The sequence below is a fragment of the Lates calcarifer genome, linkage group LG5 (genome assembly GCF_001640805.2).
Source record: "Lates calcarifer isolate ASB-BC8 linkage group LG5, TLL_Latcal_v3, whole genome shotgun sequence".
Lineage (NCBI taxonomy): Eukaryota > Metazoa > Chordata > Actinopteri > Centropomidae > Lates > Lates calcarifer.
Window position 1 is genome coordinate 3,922,990 of NC_066837.1, and position 21,621 is coordinate 3,944,610.

The 21,621-nt window shown below is 41.0% G+C and overlaps 1 protein-coding gene across 1 annotated transcript in view; it reads left to right on the plus strand.

Annotated features, from left to right (window-relative positions):
* Positions 1-19,452, plus strand: part of LOC108889066 (voltage-dependent calcium channel gamma-2 subunit) — a 54,020-nt gene extending 34,568 nt beyond the window's left edge. The window contains exons 2-4 of the mRNA XM_018685368.2: positions 2,947-3,030; positions 15,381-15,521; positions 17,226-19,452. Coding sequence (XP_018540884.1) covers positions 2,947-3,030; positions 15,381-15,521; positions 17,226-17,758 — 758 coding nt within the window. The 3' untranslated portion in view covers positions 17,759-19,452. The remainder of the gene's footprint in view (positions 1-2,946; positions 3,031-15,380; positions 15,522-17,225) is intronic.
* Positions 19,453-21,621: the final 2,169 nt, after the last annotated feature.

The window sequence follows — 21,621 nt, forward strand, 5'->3', positions numbered from 1 at the left end:
CATGCATGCAGTAGGGAGCAGTCCAGAAAAAAAGTCCTTCATATGGCATTATCTCAAGACAAAGCCAGTATGATCTCTCCAGTAATAAATCTCCAACTGAACAAATAATGATGTAATGTTTTTGATACTAATGACTCAGCCTTTTATAAATGCTGAGACCTTCTTCATGTCTACTGGCAGGTAAACTACAGCACTAAACTCTGAAACTCTTGCACTAAAAGTCTCTTGGGCACAATTCAAGTTCATTTAACTTTGTAGCATTCCTCACATTTGCACAACAAATAGTTAAAGGAAGTAACCGAGACAAGAGGTCATGTGAATGTGAGGCTATATCCTCCTGAAACACACAGTGCTCTTGCTCATCACAGTCCTTCCTGAAACCAAACAGAATTTCAACATGCAGCTCTACACACAGTTCACATCGAAATTATGAAATGATGAAAGCATTTTGCAGCACGCTGAAAGGTTTCTGAGACACTTCCTGGTGAAATATCTTTAATGTATCTATCAAAGTCTACCTGATGAAAAACACTTTGTTCGCCGGAGTGTTTGCTGAGGTGTATTAAAGATATGTAAATACGAAACAGGCTTGTGGTAGAGTCCTGTCATAATTTTTTATTTCACTTTTATGTGTTGGGCTTTGGTAGAAAATTGTTCTTCTTCTCTGTGGTCATGATGAAAAAAACTTAGCCGTAAGTGCTCTCACCGCGATGAGTGAGAAAGACAGCCTGACAATAAGGCTGATGCTACAGTATGTGAGTGTGAGTGTGTGTTTGTGTGTGTGTGTGTGTGTGTGTAACCAATGCCTATTTGAAAGCCGGGAACTTGTCTTTCGTCCTTCAAATGCCAATTAACAAGGGCCCATTTAATTGCAGTGGTTTGGGAGGGCATACAATTACCACTGGAGCTGAACCAAGCTAAACACCCACCCCACCCACCCATGCACACACACACACACACACACACACACATTCCTACCTTACCAACAGTGGACTGTCATGGTATGGTGATGAAGTATAAAAAACTAATTATTTTGAAAAAATAATTTATATTCTTTCATGGTGTCTTTCAAAAAACTTAATCATGTAGTGCTGCACTTGTAGCACTTTACTGTATATGAGACTTATATTGCTAATGTAGTGTTGCACTCTATGGCCACAAGAGTGGCCAAGAGGCATGCTTATCTGTGGCTATTAATGTCTGTGAAGATTCTCAGTTATCCAGGTCATGGTCATCCAAGAAAGGCTGAATCAAGGGCAACTTAACCTGGTTGTAGATATCTGAGAACATCTCACTTCTTTTCCAAGAGATGAGACGTCCCAGGTATTTAACCTGTGGGATTATTATCAAGGTCATTGGTGTCACTTTGTTTGTTAGTGCTCCTGGCTGTTGTAACATGTAGTTGTAATGTTTTGTTATAGTTACAGCAGGATTGGTTTTGACGCTCCAGATACGCTCCTCTAACACTGAGTTGGTCAAAGGTACTTGAGGTCCATTTCTTGGAATCAGTCTTTCATCAATGTGTTGGACTTCACCACAACCTCAAAACTTCAGAGTAGGCTTCTAACACTCTGGAGCATTAATTCAGATAGTTTTGAGCTGTGTTTCTTAGACCATTTTAGTCTTTGGGTGATGGATACTCATATTTCAGTGAGCCTAATAGCTTAAAACTTCCAAGCACTTTTCTAATACCCTGAGTTAGTTGTAAAAGACTTGACCAATATTTGTTAGATCCTCTGAGTGCTTACTGGGTATTGGCGTTGGATATCAAAAAATGCAGCACCTAAGGATTGAGGCCAACATTTGAAAACCAAGTGATTCTCTAACAACCTTAGCTGTTTGACCAGACACATTTGAAGTTCATCTCTTCAAATGTGTTGCATTGCAATGACCGTACCTCAAAATGTCTAAATAGTTCTCCATGCTGTGTTTTTTTAGACTTTTGAAGTTAGGCTTTAAAATTCATTAAGTTAATTGAGGCTTGAACCCACAACCTCAAAATTTCCAAAAAGTTCTCTAAGCCATTTGGTCAGGAACCTATGAGCTGTATCTCTTAGTGCCTTTGAGTCTTCACTTTGGGTGTTGGACTTGAAAATTCACTGAGCCTCACAGGAAACTGAACTTCAGAACTTCCAAGCAGTCCTCTAACAAACCGAGCTAATTAGTACATGGTTTCATTTTTTTCTCATCTAACTATATGTAGTGCTGTGGCTCTACGCTGTCACTACTTCTGCCGCTGATTTAAGGCATGATCACCAAATGTCCCCTGTTGGCTCATCAGTTCACTGTTGTGTGAGTAACAACAGGAAGGTCCACTGTTGGATAGGCATGCAAGCACACACAATCCCTCTTAATGAGCAGCACCATTAGCTCTCCTTTCTTTCATTTGCTCCCTCTCCCCTCCTGCTGCCTCCTCCTCACCCTCTCGCTTCTGCTGTCAAGGTGTTTAGATTAAACTCCTCATATCTTCTTTCACCTCTGTCTGTCACTTTCTGTACTGTGATGAGTTTCCTTCAAAGCTGTTGACAGATCTCTCTACCTCTAATTGTCACCTTTGTCTCAAACATTGCATCTAATCATCTTCTTGTCTTTCCTTTTCCTAATCACATTTTGTATTTCTTTAGTTCCTATCCCACTTTTCTCCTTCCTTTCTTTTGGATTTTTCTGACTCTGACTCACTGATTACCTTTCATCTGTCCTTTTATATCTCTTTTTTCTCGTTATTGTCATTCTTACTGCAATTAAAGTGAACATTTAACTAGGCACCAAACTGAGAAGGACACAAACATATTGACAGATCAAATATTTCTTTTTGTTGTTGTTGTTTTTCTTGTCATAGAAATTTATGTTCACATTGAAATTAGTGTGCAAAATTAAAATTCTTTGATTTCTAACTGTCCCCTCTCCATTTCCCTTTCTGTCTTTCTCTCTTTCTTTCTCACACAGGTTCCTTTAAAGGCATGTGTAAGCAGATAGACCACTTCCCTGAGGATGCTGATTATGAAGCGGATGCTTCTGAGTACTTCCTACGTGAGTCCATCCATCCATCCATCTATCTATCCATCTTCATAGAATATATTATCAGTTTTCATCCATATGTGTTAGTATTTCTTGCTCTAATAATCATTCATTTTTGCTTTGTTTTACCTACTATTACTGTGTGTACTTGAAATTTCCTTTTCCTGATCATATAAAAATTCCTATAGTATAGCTATAGTCTGTAAAGGTGTTACAGTGTTTTACACTAATTTTCTAAAAGAAATCAAACTCCTATAGTATCTGAATACCACTGCTGATCATAATACTCATTCTGGCATTAAAACACAATTTAATATATGAAAATTATAACAAGGTTATTGAGTAGGTTTAGTAAACATTCAGAGCTTCATTTAGATATCTGATGAAAAGAGCCAAAATATGTCATATTAAATCCAAAAAGTGTGTGTAAAAAGTGTGATATGGTTTCAATGATGTTTTGAAAAACAAGCACAGAATATACTGAATCTGTGGGATCACTTAAGTTAAAATGATTGAAGTTTCAGTATCACATAAAGTATGACTGAGATACAAGAATATGTCAACATCAACTCTGCCACCAAAAAACTCTCACCTGTTTAAGCTTGATGTGAGAGGGGGAGGCAAGAGGAGGATATAGGAGAGTCACAGGAAGCAGTTTGATGAATAGGGGGACAAAAAGGAGGACAAAGGGAGACAACAGGACATGGAGGTGGAAGAAGTAGCGGGTAGAAGATAAAGAGTAGCACAAGGCTGAAGAGGAGAAACTGAAGAGGACAGTGTAAAGTTAGAGAAGGACTCAAAAGAAGAGGAGGGGCAAGAGGTGGATGTTAGGGGATGAAGAGGTGGTAAGAGATGTGAAAGAGGAGGAGGGAGAGGGTAGCAGAAAGGAGCAGAAGACAAAGGAGAGGAGGACAAGGTGGCAGGAGAAAGGCAAAAGACAAGGAGAAGGGAAGGTTGAGGAGGTGAAGGACAAGGAGTAGGGTACCAGTGCAGTGCTGTTGCTTTCCCAGCGGCTTGCCAATTAGGACACTTTCTTCTATAAATACTCCAGGCTCTGCTATGTGGGTCACACCTCTCCCTCTCCTCCTTCCTTCCATCCATCCCTTGCCTCCTCCCTCTTGCTTTCCATCCATCTGTCTGTCCATCTCCACTGAGGCCTGCACGCCTGCCTGACAGCTGGTGGATGGAGGCTGTGGGTTGGAACGTGGGGATGATGGGGAAGAGGACAGAGAGGGAACTCAAGTTGGTGTCAGGTCCACTCGAAATGAGTTTTTAAAAGTTTCCTGAAAGTTTTAAGGTAGTTTGGTTTGAAGAGGGATTCACCATTCAAACTGTCTGTTAGTTTTAGATTTTATGAATTTCTAAGGTTGGTGGGTTTCTAAGGAGGTTTGTGCTATACTTTTTTCTTTTTAACAAAGCTCATGAAAAAACTTCCAATGAAGTATGTAAAAACAAATCACTCTATATATTTTTGAGAGAGGGCATTGGAGCAAACCTTACTTAAACAGGGACTATTTTCAACAGTGGATTAAAACACACTTGGTGAGCTGATGAGCATGTATAGCACCAAAGTGATAGATTCAAAACAGTGCCCATGCTCAAGGTAATTAAGGAACATGTCATCCAGTGAAAGGATTTGATGGTGTGTTTAATAGTTTTTGGACCACAGTGGAGCTCTAGAAGGAATAAGTTATGATCAGGCTTTGGCTACACAAAAAATACATATTTGTGAGATTTAATTGGTTTTATTTTTTCATAGATTTTGCTGACAATAAGGAAAATCTAGATTATTGGCAGTGATATACTTAATCTGTTTTAAAAGCATGTAGAAATCAATTGCTCCTCTTTTGCTCGAAGTTATGATATTTGGCCAGCTTGCTCATGACTAGAGATAGACCGATATGGTTTTTGCCGATACCAGTACCGATTATTAGTAGTCAAAGAGGCCGATAACCAGTATTTGGAGTCGATATTCATTTGCAGTAAAAGTGAAAATATTGGCATCAAAATTTTGAATAATACAAACTCCAACATTTAACTTTGTTTAAATGCCTTTAAGCATATGTTTATTAAACAGCTTTTCAGATTTGCAACAAGTTAAAGGTTTTTTTTTATCTTAGACAATAGACATCTTTGTTTTAAAATTCTAACAGAAAGTGCAGGGAGCTCCCAGGCTCAGCAGCATGAAAACTTAAACAAATATATAGCTCCCTAAAGTTTTCTACAGTAAATAAAGAAACATATATCTGCTCTCCGGAGCTTCTCCACCTGGCAAAACTTTTTCTCCTCTCCGCCGTGTGTGAGAGCACTGTGCATGCACAGCTTCCACTGCTGATTGGCTGTTACCCGTGCCGTGGCTCTGTGTGTAACCAATCAGATGGTGCTGTGGGTGGGACAGTGCTGGAGATAGAGTAGTGACTGCAGACAGAGAGGCACGGCTGCATCAGAGCCAAAATAACCCAGTTTTGAATTGATCTCTTATCGGCCGTCAGATGCAGATATATGTCAAAATGCTGAATATCAGCCCAGCCGATAATCGGTCTATCCCTACTCATTACCTATGTGGCCAGTTTCAAGTGGGGCTGGATATCTACACACAGTATGTACTTGATGTCTAATGCTGTCTAACATTGCTGCGTCAGGTCCTTAATTGTATGTGACTGTGACCATTTGCACAAATTGCCCTTCTCTCTTCTGTTTGTTTCCTGAGCACCACTTATGGATTGCAGGATGGAAACTCACTAACACACTGACTCTTGCACTCTTTGCTTTTAGTTTCCTGTAATCCCCAGTGATATGGTAATCAAAGCTCATTCTACTGTTGCACTCAGTGTAAGTCACTCTGAGTAACAGTGTCAGCTGAATTACTGAAATGACAATGTAAAGTGTGGATGATGACACATTCTGACAGATGGAACTGATGCAACATTTGTTTATCGAAGCATCACTCAGCTTCACATTCATATTATCATACACATTCCTACCTGTGAGCTTTCTAATACAACTGTAGACTCCTGCTTATGGCCACTCAGCAGCTCTACTGGAAAAACTGGGCACCTTGCTTGCGGGTGCATCAATGATAGCAGCTGAAAGAGGGGAAACAATTGTTTTTCCCTATACCCCTACAAGCCTAAAATGTTGCTTCTCTAATGTCCAGGCCTCTGCCAGCTTGAATTTCAATCATATTGTTTTTATTGTGTCTTTTTACAGAAGCCTGATATATTGATATGAGGAAGATTGCCAAGGAAGCTCAATGAAACAGTAGCTGTTTGTTGACTAGTGGGCTCCTGATATCCTCAGTGCAATCATAGCTGCCTACCTCAAACAGCAGAGTTATTAAAGGGGAGTCCACACTGAATCATACAGGACAGAGAGCCTAAATCAGTGATGTTATAGCCTGTGTTTCGCCCTTAACAGCTCTTTTTACATAAGCCCTCATACTTACAGACTAATCTATAAAATAGATGCCTTCCGAAATGAACTTTATGTCTTTCATTCATATGAGCATTCATATTAGCAAAAACTATTTGGTATTGCTGACATGTTTAAAAGCCTCAAGACAGGAAGAAAACATCTGTCCCAGTTGTTAAACCACACCCACCAAACTACCCCCATGTCTTTCCCTAATGCTGAGGTCAGATTATTTAATATTTAGATTTACTGAGGTGAATGTTGTGTCATGTGGCTCAGCAATCATTCTTCAAGTCTTGTAATAATTTTTTCCTCGCAGCTAGTGGAGGGTTAGTGTGTGGGTGCACAGAATACATACCCCAGTTTAGTAATCCACAGGTGTGATTAACTTGGTATAATGCTCCAGATCCAAGGGTGGTTACAGGTGCACTGATTTGAAATCAAACTTAATTCCTCTTTTACTTTGTCTTGTAAATATTTGTGCACCTGAGTGCTATGTGCTTAAACGGGGTCATCGTCACAGAACACACTGTAGTTGTCAAACTAGGCAAATGATGATATGTTTGTCTTTTTGTTAAGATGTCATCAGCTGTCTTCAGCTACAATACACAGGCTAAAACGAGCAGCAACGGACAACACCTGCTGCAAAATGACTAACTGGGATGTGTCCACAAAACAGTGCAGTGCAGCAGTGGTTCCTGGTCTTGTGTTATTAGTGTGGATTTACTCTTTAACTGCTTCAAATCAAACTGATCTGAGGGTGTAAACAGCTTGTCAGTTGTAGCTGAAAAATCCTTAATGAAAATGGCTCAAACCCAGGTATGTCATAATTCATGAAAACTCTGCTTCCATTTATACCACTTGTAACAACTAAAACAGTAGTAGACCAACATTAAATAAAGCATTTATTTTTGATTCTTTACACCCTCTTTTTTTCCCCATTGTGTGTCTCTCTCCCTTTCCCCAAGGGTCTTTTCGATCTCTCTCCCCGATTCTCTCACTCTCTGAGCCATCTCACACACACCCCACCCCCCCTCCCCCATCCACCTCTCTCTGGGTGAATTTGTACATGTGGTTATGTAAGGGCAAGCAGTCAGCCTTCCTCCTGCAGCAGTTGTACTATCAGCCGCAGCCACAGTGAGAGAGGACAGAGCCACCACCCCAATCCGTTGCTATAGTATGATATAGAGGAGAGGGCTTTCTTTCTGCTGAAAATTAATTTATGCATGTGGTGTTTGGGTAGGCAATCTGCGGATCCATTTTAAAAGGGGTACAACATTTTGGGCCCGGGCAGATTACTACTTCACATTCTTAGTAGATAGTTACATTAATTTGCATTTGAGAAATATCCAGTGCAATCACTGTCTTCTGTTGCTGCGCAGTGGAGCATTTAGGAGTCGCATCTTACAAGACTGTACAAAAATATTAATTGTACAAAACTGCACACATAATCACCACTTAATTACAAAGTGCATCGATCTAACAACAGCAGGTGACTGTCCAGGTGTTGGTCCAATAAAAACTGGATTCAGCGATATTACATATATCACTTCTCCAGTCTATTAATATCCTTTCTTATCATGATCATAGACAGACCATGTAAACATGAGGAAGCATGTAATTTTCTGATATCTTCATATGAGATGTGTTAGCACTCTTTCAGTGGTACTGTAACAAAAACACAAGCTTCTTCAATTAATTAAATTGAGACCATTAATATAAATGACACTGGGCTGCGATGGCATATAGCTAAAATCACAAGCTCTCCTGAAAACAAAGATAGCAAGGACATAGCATTCACCTCTGCCTGCTGAAACTCTGTGTTGTCCTATATGAGCCAGTTTTGATGCATAGCTTCTGCCCATCACATATCTTGCACTGTCTGCAGTTATCACACATGAACTCCTGTTGTCCTTGAAACCTGTGCTGGTATTTGTTGTATCACAGTTTTAAGTGACAGGATATCTCTTGGTGTCACCATGATGAATTCCTGTTCATTTGTTGTAGGAAAATAAAAGAATCAGATTATGACTAATACATATTTACTTGTTTCTATGCTGCTAGGAGGTAGAGAGTATATGTTTTGGTTTTACATGTAAAGAGATGTTGCTGTCTGTGTGTGGATGTGTGAACATGTTGAAGATTGTGTATCTGAATTGGGGGTTTTATTTGAATGATGTGTGGGGTCCAAAATGCTAGACCCCACAAATGGCTGTTTGAGGGTTAAGATTTGGTTTTTGGGTAAGGGTCAGGGTATTCAGTTGTGAAGCTTAAGGTTGGGGTAAAGAGCGAAGGAATGCAAGCTGTCAGTGACTGGAACTAACAAGGATAGGTGTACAAGGATGTGTGTGTGTGTGTGTGTGTGTGTGTGTGTGCATCCAAAAAAAAAAAAAAGGCTATTAAGCAACTGTGTGTTTGGAATTGGAAAGGGTGAAAAGGGAAATGGTGTGTATATTGCACACAGTGTGTGAGTGTGTGTTTTTGTATGTGTGAATATATGCATGTGAGTGTGTGAGCAAGTGTGTGAAGTGTCTATGTGTGTTGTATCATGGATGGACCCGCTGAATGGGATTAGATATGGCCGACAGTTCAGCTCTGGCCCTAAGTGGCTTGTACAAGGCACAGGCATACACACACACACGTTTGTACTTTATACTGTATACTTATGAGAACCCTTTTTGATATAGTGGATTTTTTTAGACCCTAACTCTACCCAAAGCCATCACAAATATATTACCCTGTTCTTTTATACTACCACTGGGAGCACCAAAGTCTGAAATTACCAATTTGTTCATTTAGTGGCTTCACGTAAACGTAGCGACACCAAAAGTAAAAATACTCCATAACAAATAAAAGTCCTACATTCCAAGCTGAAACAAACTACAGAAATATTATTAGCTAAACATCAAATGTAAAAGTATTAATTATTTAGAATGGCATTTCAGATCATAATAGTATTATCAGTTACCGATGCTGTATAAACTGATCGAATTTTTTTAATGTTAAATCTTAATATACAAAGTAATTAATAATTAGAGCTATACTTCATGAAGTAAAATGTGTCAAATATTTCTCTCTGAAATGTAAAGGGGTGCAAGTATCAACCCACAAACCAAAATGTCCTCCCTTGTAAGGATTAAAAGGTTGGGCCTCACAATGATAGAAATACAAGAACACAAACACACACAGAGTCCTGATTTGCTCTGAACACTCTGAAGTGGAAGCAGTGCGCAGTCTTGTCGTTGCTATAATTAGACCGCTGGATCCTCGTACATAATGCTAATACTCCTGATCGGGATGCTAGGAGACACGTGACGTCACCCACTGATGACGTCATCTGACTCGCTGATGTCACCACAGCTATTTTTGGGAGCCTAGTTGTGACATGGAGGCACATCACGAATTTACATGAGTAATACGGCATGATAATGAGTGGCAGGCTGCGCAAGCTCCCTTCATGTGTGTACAACATTCGTACACTAAAACACACACACACGCACTCACGCAGGCACATGCAAACACACATCTGCCTGGTGATGTGTGTGTGTGTGTGTGTGTATGTGCACTCATGCTTATAGTTTTCTTCTTCCCTCTAAATAAGCTCTGTTCATTTTCCAAAAGCAATTCTGCCAGTGAACATGCTTGTTAGCCTTGCATGGACACACACACACACACACACACACACACACACACTATTAGTTATTCCCCTGTAGCTGTTTTGCCGAGTTTCCACTACCACGTTCTTTGCTGCTGGGTTCTCCCACGTGGGCGAAATATGTGTGTGTGTGTGTGTGTTTGTGTGAGAGTTAGAAGTTAGATGAGTGCGAGTGTGAGAGAGAGAGAGAGAGAGAGCAAGCAGATCGTTCCTGCGTGGGTAGTGTACAGTGTGTATGGGAAACACCCCACTTTGGAGCTGGGAGAGGGAGCGAGTGAGTGGGTGGGAGGCTGATCGATGAGTGTGTTCACTTTGTTGCTTGTTGAGCTAGTGTATATGTGGCTGTGTGACAAAGTAATGGGGGATTGCTGCACTTTACTGTTTGTGTGTATACATTTAAGTGTGTGTGTGCGTGTGTGTTTGTGCGTGTGTGCACGCGTGTGTGAACCCAGGGAGCTCCCATGGTGGTGTCCACCCCCACCTCTATAATTCAGCCACAATTACAAGGCTCTCCTCTGCCGCAGCTAATGAAACCATAAGTCAGCCAGAGACACACACAAGCGCATGCACACACACACACACACACACACACACACAGACACGTATATATAAACACACTCTACTGCAGCAGAACCAACCAAGCAGTGGGAAGAATGAAGGGAAGGTGTAAGTGTAAAAGAGGGAATGAAGAGGGGAGAGAGGCGGTTTTGGCTTTTGTGTTTGTGTATGTCTGCTCAGCTTTCCCTCTGTGTACTGTGTCAGAACCACAGTGCACAGTACATATTGACTCACATGGTACAAGGATGACAGGATGTCACACAGTGTTGCTTAAGTTTGTTAATGTGCACTGAGATTCAACAAGAGGAAACATCAGAGTAAAGAGAAAAAAAATGCTTTGCATCAGCTTCCTGTTACCTGCTTGTAAATGCAGGTTATGATTTGTGAGATGAAATATCATACAGCTGGTGATTAGTTATATTTATGATTAACTGTAGACCTATATTATAGGAATATCATTAGCAACTGTGTCATTATCATCAACATTCTCATCTCCCTCCTCTGGATAATTGTTTCTGCATGTGCAGTAATGATATGAAGCCTTCTTAACTCTCTGCTAATTTAAAATAACATCATTATCTAATAACCCTGCATGATCCAACAGGGAAACATAGAAACAAATCACTTACATGCTGATCATTAGCAGACAGTTGACCTGTCCAGGGTGTATCCTTATGCCTAATATAAGCTGGGATAGGCTCAATCCCCCTGCAACTGTACAACGTACATGGGTATAGAGAATAGATTGATGGATGCAGATAATCAACTGTTGATCCCCTTGGTAGTGATGCCTGTTAATTGCTTTCAAATTTCATAACTATCTCTTAACACACACACTAAGCAATAATGTCAATCGCATTATTTAACCTACAGTGATTTAAACTAATTGTGCTCATATGGAATGTGATAATAGCATTTTAAGAAAATATCATGGCAGCAAAACTGGATTTATACTTCTACATTAAGAGGTGTGTAAGTGGTCTTCTTTTTTCTGTGATTAGACTGCAGACCCTATCAACAGGTGACCTCTGTTAACCCCCTGCATCAACTATATATTCAATGAGTAACCACTATCATTGCTTGGGAAACAGACACCTGACTAATTGTTTTGACCATATGGCAGTGATTTCCATCAGTTAATATATCGTCACACATTATTTGGCACATGTCAGTTGGAGTCTACAACACACACCATCCATATCAGAGAGACAGAAGAAGTAGTCTATGTAACAAAACTGCTGCTTTATTGGGGAGTTGAGACACATTAATGCTGGAAAATAGGATGGTGGTGAGCTGATGCACATCAGCCCACAGTAAGACATCCAGCCATACAGCACTATGTGTTTTTATTTTTATTTTTGCTAATGCTCACTACTTTTCCAATCTTACCCCAAAACATGGGCTTACAACTCTGGAGTCATCTCCTGTGAAAAAAACAAAAAACTTGAGATTCAGAGAGATGATAATCAATAGCAGCGAAGCTTCAGAACAGACAAAGACCAAAATAAAATGCCAAGAGATAGACTGATTTATTTTTACTCCAACAATGTCCCGTACAGCAAATACAGTAGATGTTTGTGAAAAGTTTGACTTGGTAAGATGCTGTTTGGCATGATTGATGATATGTTTAGTGTGGTACGATGAGGCAGGATGGCCTGAAGTTTACAGACATCATCCCACAACCAGGAAGTCACAGGGTCAGTCCCTGCAACAGCCTCAAGCGTCCTCAAAAAAGCAAAACTAGAAACATACTGTAGACGTCTCCTCACACTGCTGCTGCTGAAGCTCGTTCACTCTCAACTCACCTCTCTCTGTCTCTGTGTCGTGTTGTGCTTGGTGGCAGGGTGCGCCTGGAGGCCAGCGCATTTGGTTAAAAATTCTTCCTTTTAAACTCCCTGCCTTCTGCTTAAAGGAGAAATGCAGGGAGGGAAAGAGAGCGACAGAGATCGCTCGCGGCAAAGCAGCTTCACAGGGAAGTGAAGGCCTGCAGTCTTCTCTCTTCTTCTCTTCTTTTTCCTCCTCTGCTTTCATTTTTTTTTTCTTTTTTCTCTATTCTTTCCCCCTTTTGTCCATCTATTCTCTTTGTACTTTGTCAGTTGCAGCTTCCCATCACAGTTGCCTTTTTTGTTTGATTCTGTATTGCTCCGTATTGAAATCCCAACATCTGGGCAAGTCACTGTTCCACTAGCTTCAGTAACTCCATATAATCATTTCAACCAGACAATTCAGTCACCCAGGATAAACGAGAAACCTGCTATTGTCTTATACTTTGTTCTAAAATCAAGAGCCCTTTAGTTTAGTTTATTCGACAGGGACAATACATATTGTTTGCACATTATGTGCGCATTTAAAAAAAAAAACTTACTACAAATTTCATGTAGTAATTTTGTCATGGTTATCATTTAAACTGCGTATGTTAGCTAAAGTGCAATGCTTGACATGTGTAACAACAGTAACTAAGGCAGGCAGGGCCGTGTAGACATTCAATAACAATTTGATTCAAAATACAACCTTGCTGTCATATATGCTGTCCACAGTAGTATGTGTTATATTTGTATGTCTCTTAACATTGTAAAGAATCTCTGCCAGCAGTGTGTTCACCTCTAGTGAGTGATAAATCAAGTGTAGCACAGGTGTGTTTGTGTGTGTGTGTGTGTGTGTGTGTGTGTGACAGGAGGCATTTCCGCTTACTCTAGAGAAAAGATGAGTGTTTGTGTGTGTGTGTGTGTGTGTGTGTGTGTGCATACAGTATCTGGCCTATACGAGGGGCTTTCCACCTTGAAGAAAATTGGCCCTGACAGCACATGTCAATGAAGAAGAGGAGATGGGGTTAAAACAAATAGGATGGAGGAGGAGGAGGAGGAGGAGGAGGGAAAGCTTGGTTCAGTGCCAAGTCTGAGGTCACCTTAATATTTGATCTGCTTCAGTGAATGGAGCCATCACAGTCAGCTATACCTGAGAGAGAGTGAGAGAGAGAGACACAGAGAGAGAGAGAGAGAGAGAGAACACAGAGAGAGAGAGAGAGAGAGAGGAGAGAGAGAGAGAGAGAGAGATACATGGATGAAAGCAGAAATTAAGGAAAAAAGAAAAAACAGAAAGTAAAAAATAGATGGAGAGTTATCAAGAAACAAGGTCAAGGAAAAGCTTGGCTGACCTGCTCTTCCTCTCTCTTTCAGCAGCCATTTTTAGGTGCCCTTGAGCAAAGCAGTAAAAGTTCATCTTTGTTTATAACAACTTGAGTCTTATTTTGGTAGTTTTGGGCTCTTGTTTTTACTGGTTAGGGTAACATTGTACTCCAGGACCACATTGCTACAACAAAGTACATACAGGGCAAGAAACATGAGCTGTCAGATGAGCAGACAGGTTGTAAACAAGCCAAGAATTTAGTCAGATTATCTGAACCACTGTACCACACTGGAGAGAAAAAACTGTGGACATACAAGTGTAGTAAACACAGTGGGTCAGAACTGAATCAGAAAGCCTACACCGCAAAGTTGTATTATATTACTGATATACTATTGAATAATAGACAAAATTACCCAAGGTAAAAAAATTATCAAGCTTCTAAGGTGACGTTGGTGAAAGTTGTTTCACCTTGGAAATTAAATGCTGGTTCCCAGTCAGACTGTCAACAACTGAATACGCACAAATATCTATTTGCTCAAGTGATAAAGTTAGAAATCAATAGAACTGACAAACTCCACAGCATGTAGTATGGAGAACAAGACTCTGTGCATAATAATATAGAATTAAAACATTACTTTGAATAATTATGTGGTCCTCCTTATCTGTATGTAAAGAATGAGGGCGAGTGGGAAAAGTAATATGATATCTTCGACAAAAAAAGCTGATTTATGCAAGGAAACTGTATAGGCATGAAAACTGTGAAAAAGTTCAGGAATGTGACATTGGCTGCCTCAGAAACCAGATCAAGCTCTGTGACCACAGCAGCACCATGACAACCCCGAAGCCAATCAGCAAATCAGCCACGCAGAGGGCAAGCAGACAGACAGCTGATGGACAGACTGATAGGAGAGGGAAAGAGGACAGAGACAGATGGAGAGTTAGAGAGATGGAGCGATAGAGCGATGGAGAGGGGTCTGATAGAGGGGGACAGACACACTGCCCATTGGAGGAGAGATCTTCAACAAAGATACAAAATAAACAGAAGAGGTAGGAGAGAGAAGAAGTTGCCAACATAGAGTAATGTAATGCTGAATATGCTGCTGATTTTACACACACACACACACACACACACATATATATATATATATATATATATATATATAAGATCTTCAAAGTGTTAGATTGACTTCCTACCTACACAACTGGGAGCTACTGCTGTGCATTCATTTCATGATTTTGAGATGAGACAGGGTTTAAAAACTGCAAGTAGCTGTATCAAGCTCCATGAGGGTCAGCTGTCAAATGACAACACTGTTACTACAACAAGCTATTAGAGTTCATATTATACTTCCCTCTTATTGATTGTCCTCTGGGTTTGATACCCCAACAACATACCTCCATAATTACAATGTTCTTCTGCTTGTTTTGTTCATTCACCTGTCATGCTATTGGTTGTCTTTTGTTTTCGCAGCTTGCAAAGGTACAGCCAACATTTTTTCTAATGACTTTCTGATTAATTTGCTGCATTAGACAAAAGCCTGATAACACCTTAACAATCTGTGTCGGTGGTGACAATGACAATTATTTTTAGCCCTGATGTGTGTGCATCCAGGTGCTGTACGAGCCTCCAGTATCTTCCCCATCCTGAGTGTGATCCTGCTCTTCATGGGGGGGCTGTGCATCGCCGCCAGCGAGTTTTACAAGTCACGCCACAACATCATCCTCAGTGCTGGCATCCTATTTGTCTCCGCAGGTATGGAGAACATCAAGTTTATTTATCTCGCACCACTGACCAGAGCCAACAGCTTCCATGGATGACCAGAAAAAGGAACTTGATTCAGTGTAACAAATGCAACTAAATTTGAACAAACAGGGAATAAGCTTGAAACTCTGCCACAGTTAAAGGCACTAAAACTAAAAACAAGACAGAACAAAAAGAAGAGTTTCATAAATATTCCAGTTTTTAGCTATAAATAAAGTGATGAAGTTCCCTGATGAAGATTCTCTGATGCCATGCATACGAAAAAATCCCTTCCTTTTTTTAATCCATGAACCAAAGAAAATAGAGTGGGAATGAGGATGAAGAGGCAGAGCTGAGAGCAGAAACAAATAAAGAGATGAAGGAGTCCTGGTAGCACCACAGTATCAAAAGATCTGAAACAGACACAAATGTCAGAATTGGGGAGCAGCTGAAAATGAAAGTCCTGTCTCAGAAGCAGCAGAGCTACAATGGAGCTCACTGACCACCAGGTGATGTGTTGCGTAGCTGTCTGACATGTGTGTAGTGTACAACAGTTGCCTCGGGACGAAGCTAGGGAGACAAAGATAGCGCAGGTTGCCATTTTGCCAGAGCATTTTTGTGTTTTTCTGTGTGCATACATGTGTGTTTGTACTCTGGTTCTAGGCCATGGCCTACTGCGCTGCACTAGATAACTAGTTCCCCTCCAAGTCAAAAGTGAGAGATGCAGTTCTCTCTGTTTCACTCTCTCTCTCTCTCTCTCTTTCTCTCACTGTCTGTGTCTGTCTCTCTCGCCCTGTTGCTAGGCTAAGAGGAGGCCACTGGGATTACACTCTAAAAATAAGGTGTCCCTGATACTCTTCTGCTCTGATCCATCTCAATCAGGCCCTCACAGTCCTTACACCTCACTCTGCCTTTCTGTCTCTTTACACATTATTATCTTCACCATTTATCTGCATATTTGTCCTTTTTCTGTCTGCCAGTCCACGTGAGTATTTCTGGCTACGCACAGCCAGGGTGATGATGTATGACAAGAAGAACAGATGATCACAATAGAGGGAGGGAGAAAAGGAGAGAGAGGTGGAGAGAAAAGGTGGGACAGATGAGATTGACAGAGGATGTGAATTTGAACATTGGAGGCACTAGAGGCTGGGGAGGACAAACTACAGAGATAAAGAGGAAGATACTCAAATAGAATATAAGAAATAAAAGTGAATCTGCCCCAGATTGGATCTCAAAAAAGGGAAAGAGAGCTAGGGGTAGACAGAGAGAAGAAGAGACAGAGAAAGTGTTGGCTGTCAGTAGCCACAGTTGAAATCTGTGTTTTTGGAAAAGTGTGGTCTGTCAGCTACAACAGATTCTATTCACATCCATGCTGTTGACACACAGATCTAATAAGTTACTAATTTATTTGAAGCAGACTTTGGTTCTCTGTCACCAGCATTGATCAGCTGTCTTCATCCTCTCTGTGAGGGACATCTATTTAGCCACTTAGTGGACAACAGCAGAAACTGAAGTGAAAAAAAATGGTTCAAATAATGACACATGGTCTTCATAACCTCCCAGAGATTTGATTTTCAAATGATCGGTGAACCAGACCTACATATTTACTTTGTATTTCTTTGTGAAATGTGATGGCATGAGTTGTTAAATATGTGAGCACCAGTTTGGCTGTATTTTACATTTGGTCTAATCTCCCTCCCTCTTTTCCTGTCCCAGGCCTAAGCAACATCATAGGAATCATTGTGTACATATCAGCCAACGCTGGGGACCCTTCCAAGAGTGACTCCAAGAAAAACAGCTACTCCTATGGCTGGTCCTTCTACTTCGGCGCCCTCTCCTTCATCATGGCTGAAATGGTGGGCGTGCTGGCCGTGCACATGTTCATCGACCGCCATCGGGAGCTGCGAGTGGGGGCACGAGCTGCTGACTACCTCCAAGGTGCGGCCATCACGCGCATCCCCAGCTACCGCTATCGTTATCGACGCCGCTCGCGCTCTTCGTCCCGCTCCACCGATCCCTCGCACTCCCGCGAGGCATCGCCGGTCGGCCTGAAGGCCTTCGGGACGCTGCCCTCCACCGAGCTGTCCATGTACACGCTGCCCAAGGGCCAAACGGGCACCCCGACAGCCACCTATAACTCCACGGAGAGGGACCACAACTTCCTGCAGGTCCACAACTGCATCCAGAAGGACCTGAAAGACTCAGGTGGCCACAGCAACACCGCCAACCGACGCACCACACCTGTATGAAACTGACAGAGGGCCCTCAGACACTAAAAAAATCAGAGGGGATTTTGGGGGGAGGCGGCAAAAGACAGATCACGGTGTAAGGAGATGGCATGAGGAAGAGAAGGGGGGCTTAAATGGATTGATGGAGTGAAGGAAGCAGCAGAGAGGAGGGTCTGAGCGCTCCACAGCACCTCAGATGATCACTGAGTTTAAAAAAAAGGAAACAGAAAAATGCATTAAAAAAAGAAACATGCATGATTTTCCCATCTACCATTGTTTAACGAGTTTTGAACATGTTTATAAAGATTTGAGGGGGAGGATGGGGAAAGAGGAGTCGGGAGGGGGGGTGGCCGGTGGTTGTCTGTCTCGGGGCTGTGGAACCATAGAGTGGTGGGCTTGGCCAGACTGCCCATTTAAAGGTGAACTTTATATTTTTTACTCTTCCTCAGTCTGATGAAAAAGGGGCGTAGTTTGCCCTTCGGCCCCGCCTATGATCCCGCCCTCACACTACCATCCCACAAGCCCCCCCAGCACACACACCCTGACCTCCCTTAAAACCCACTCCTTTCTTTAGTTGCTGTATCTTCTTGATTTCATTCTTTATTCGCATTAATACTGTGAATCATTGCGGTGTGGGATTTTAGCAGGGAGCAATTCAGGCCGCAAAAAAAGAAAAAAAACAGAAAAAAAACACATAAGTTAATATATGTATTGATTATATATAAATATATGAATATATATGTTAATAAATCATGACTAGACTTCCCTGGCGCAAAAATATCAACAAGAAAAAAAAGAAAACAATGTAACTCACAAGTGAAACTAGATCAAGTCGTCATGGAAACTAAACCAAGACGGAGGATTCATCGTGACTGGCTCATTTGACAGGCAATGGCTTCAGCCTACTTGATAAACTGATATTGGTTAGTATTACACACATTATCACATTCTTTTACAACAACAAAAAAAATCTTTTGGCCTTCCGCCGAAACCCTGGCAGCCATCTTTGTTTAGGGTCAACTAGAGGTGAAAACTTGACCTCACTTTTTTTGCTCCATAAAGGGGCGGAGTGAAGAGAGAACTCTGGGTAACGGAGGATCTCTCTGCAAACTTGAAGAAGACTGTGGACTATGAAACGTCACTACTACCAAAGACACAAAGTAGTGCGTGAGAGAACATGGCTACCAGCGAGGTGAAGCTAAGTGACTCCAAAAAATTAAGAATTTACATGCATGCTAATCAAAATCATCCGATCTGCTTTTAAGGAACTTATGTTTTGAACAATTGAACAATGATACCATGTAAGGGCAGTGGGAGTGACAAAGTAGAATTAATGTTACAGTACTGTGTCTATTTCAATTTTACTTTTCTTTTTTTTTTTTTTTGAGTGGGTAACTTGGGGTGGGGCTTCATTACGCTTGAAACAAAAAGAACAAACTTTGGAGAACGTATCAAGGCTTTTTTTTAACAGAAGAAAATCTTATCTTGCCTTTTAATTTAATTTAATTTTCTCGGTTCCTTTGAACTGTCACACAGCCTTATTCTCTTTTTTTTTGGTCTCATTTTTCTTGTTCTTTGGTTTTGCGTTGTGTTGTTGTAAATGAGAATTTAAAAAAAGCGTAATGTCTTTCAAGGTGCCAAAACTGAATGATTCTGAACTTGGATGCATCAATCCTGATGACGAATAAAAATTGAACCCCCCGTAGGGAACAGAACGAGTCACTGTTGTATCATGTTTGGTCTAAAAACACAATGTTCAGTCATGTTGAACTAGAGGACTTAGTTCAGATTATGATACACTGCGTTTTAGCATAAAAGAGACAGATAGCAAAAACGAGAAAGAGAGAAGTAAGCTGGTCAGTCAATATAAAATCAGTATGTATAATTTTTGTGATTTCAGTTGGACGACTATAAAATGCTTCACATTTTAGTGGAATAGCTGCCATAGCATACAATATCATCATAAACACATCACAATGACTAGGTGCTCTATTGCTATAGCATAACCTGTCTCTACTTCCTTTCTCATACAGCTCATTTTCTCACTGAAAGCATTAGAATTGCGTTATCATAGGGGAAAAAATGCAGCACTACATTGCAGCACAGGCGGGACTTCCTCAGGGTGCAAACAGTGTGTACTGCAACATGTTGGTGTGCTTTATTAATACTGGTGCACTGTTTTTAATCTGTCATCCCCTTGTCCTTTGTCTTTCTGAATCTTTTCAAATTACTCTGTCATCCATTCATTCACTGTCATGTCCTTGTTCACTCTGTCACTCTCAGTGATCCATTCACCCCTCATTTTCACATCCTTGTTCACTCGTTCATTTAATAACTTACTCACACTCCTATTCACTTACTCAGTCCAGTCTCTTCCCCTCTTTCTGTCATTCACTCATTCACTCCCTCTCTATGTCCCTGTTAGCTCTCCATTAGCTGGCTGACCTGCAGTTCCATCAGCTGTAGAATAAATGTCAAATTCTTCCACATCAGCATCGATGTCCTGCTGCATGATACTCTGTCTCTATGTGCCCCCCCCCCCTCCTTCTTTATCCCTCCTGCCCTCCCTCACTTTCTCTCTCTCTCTCTCTCTCTCCTCCCCTGGTGCGATGATCAAAGTGGCTGGCATGTCTCTCTGCAGTACTGCTGTGATCACTGAGGAGAGGCGAGCGAGGGAGGGAAGAGGAGGGAGGAGAGAAAAGGGAGTGGAGCAGTTGTTCAGCCTGATTCAAACAGCGTCACATTGCCCCCCTCTGGTGTGGAGGTACACGATGATTTTTTCCTATATTCGAACATGGTGACCTCGACAAAGTGCATCAATCTTCCACAGCAGTCTATGTTAGCACCATAAATATACTGGAGGGTAAATTCAGTTGACTCTCTCATTTACAGAACAAGACTGACTTTCCGTTTAAGATGAACATCAGTTTGACTCTAAACCAACATTCATACAGGACCTGGGATGCTGCAAGAATAATTTTAGAGTTTAACAGTATTAATACATTTATAGATTGATAAATAAAGGTACTATACAGTGATTAATTAGATTTACATTGTGACTGCCTGTCTGCTTGGTTCACTTTGCTGTTGCTGTGTTTTCTGTCTTCAGGGCTGCACACGGAGACTAATCAGTTCCATGAGACACACCTGGGCCCGGTGTGTCTAATGCATATAAACCAGAGCAGCACTCAGTCCTGAGGCAGATCTCCTCACACTGCACAGCTCTTTGTGTCCTTTTCTTTGTTTTTACACCAGAACGTTCACACTGCACATTTTCACTCAGCCACTCCCTACACTACTGACTATGATATGTGCAATCTACTCGTTTGTTTTGATGATTTCATAATGATTAAATGACTTTATTACTTAGTACACTGGCATGTCTCCCAGTTTTGTTGCAGTCTAAGAGGAAGGCTGTAACAACATTTAAATGATGAATTCTCCACCAACATGTATCACTCGTCCTGGCCAGTCAGACCTCATGCTGCTGCCCTCTTTGACTGCCTACCTCAATTGAAGTGCGAAAACTGATAAGAGAAAACAGCAGGAAAGGTGGATTATAAGATGGAGTATGACAGATTGTATTTATAAGTAGATGGAAAAACAAAAGTAAAATTTAAAAGCATTTTAAAAATAATTTTGCATTTCAAGACAGAATGAGGAGAACTGCTAACAACCTGCAGTGACTGCAGAAACTTACTGTTCCCAGTCTGGCACATAACCCCCCCATAAAAAGACAAACTGAAATTTTTGCACTTTGGTTTTTGTACAAATTAAACAAATTAGATATGATATATTTATTCATTTGCTTTAGAGGTGTTGGTAGACAGATTTTATTACCTTTGGATAGAGCCAGCTAGCTGTTTCCCCTTTGCTTCTGGTCT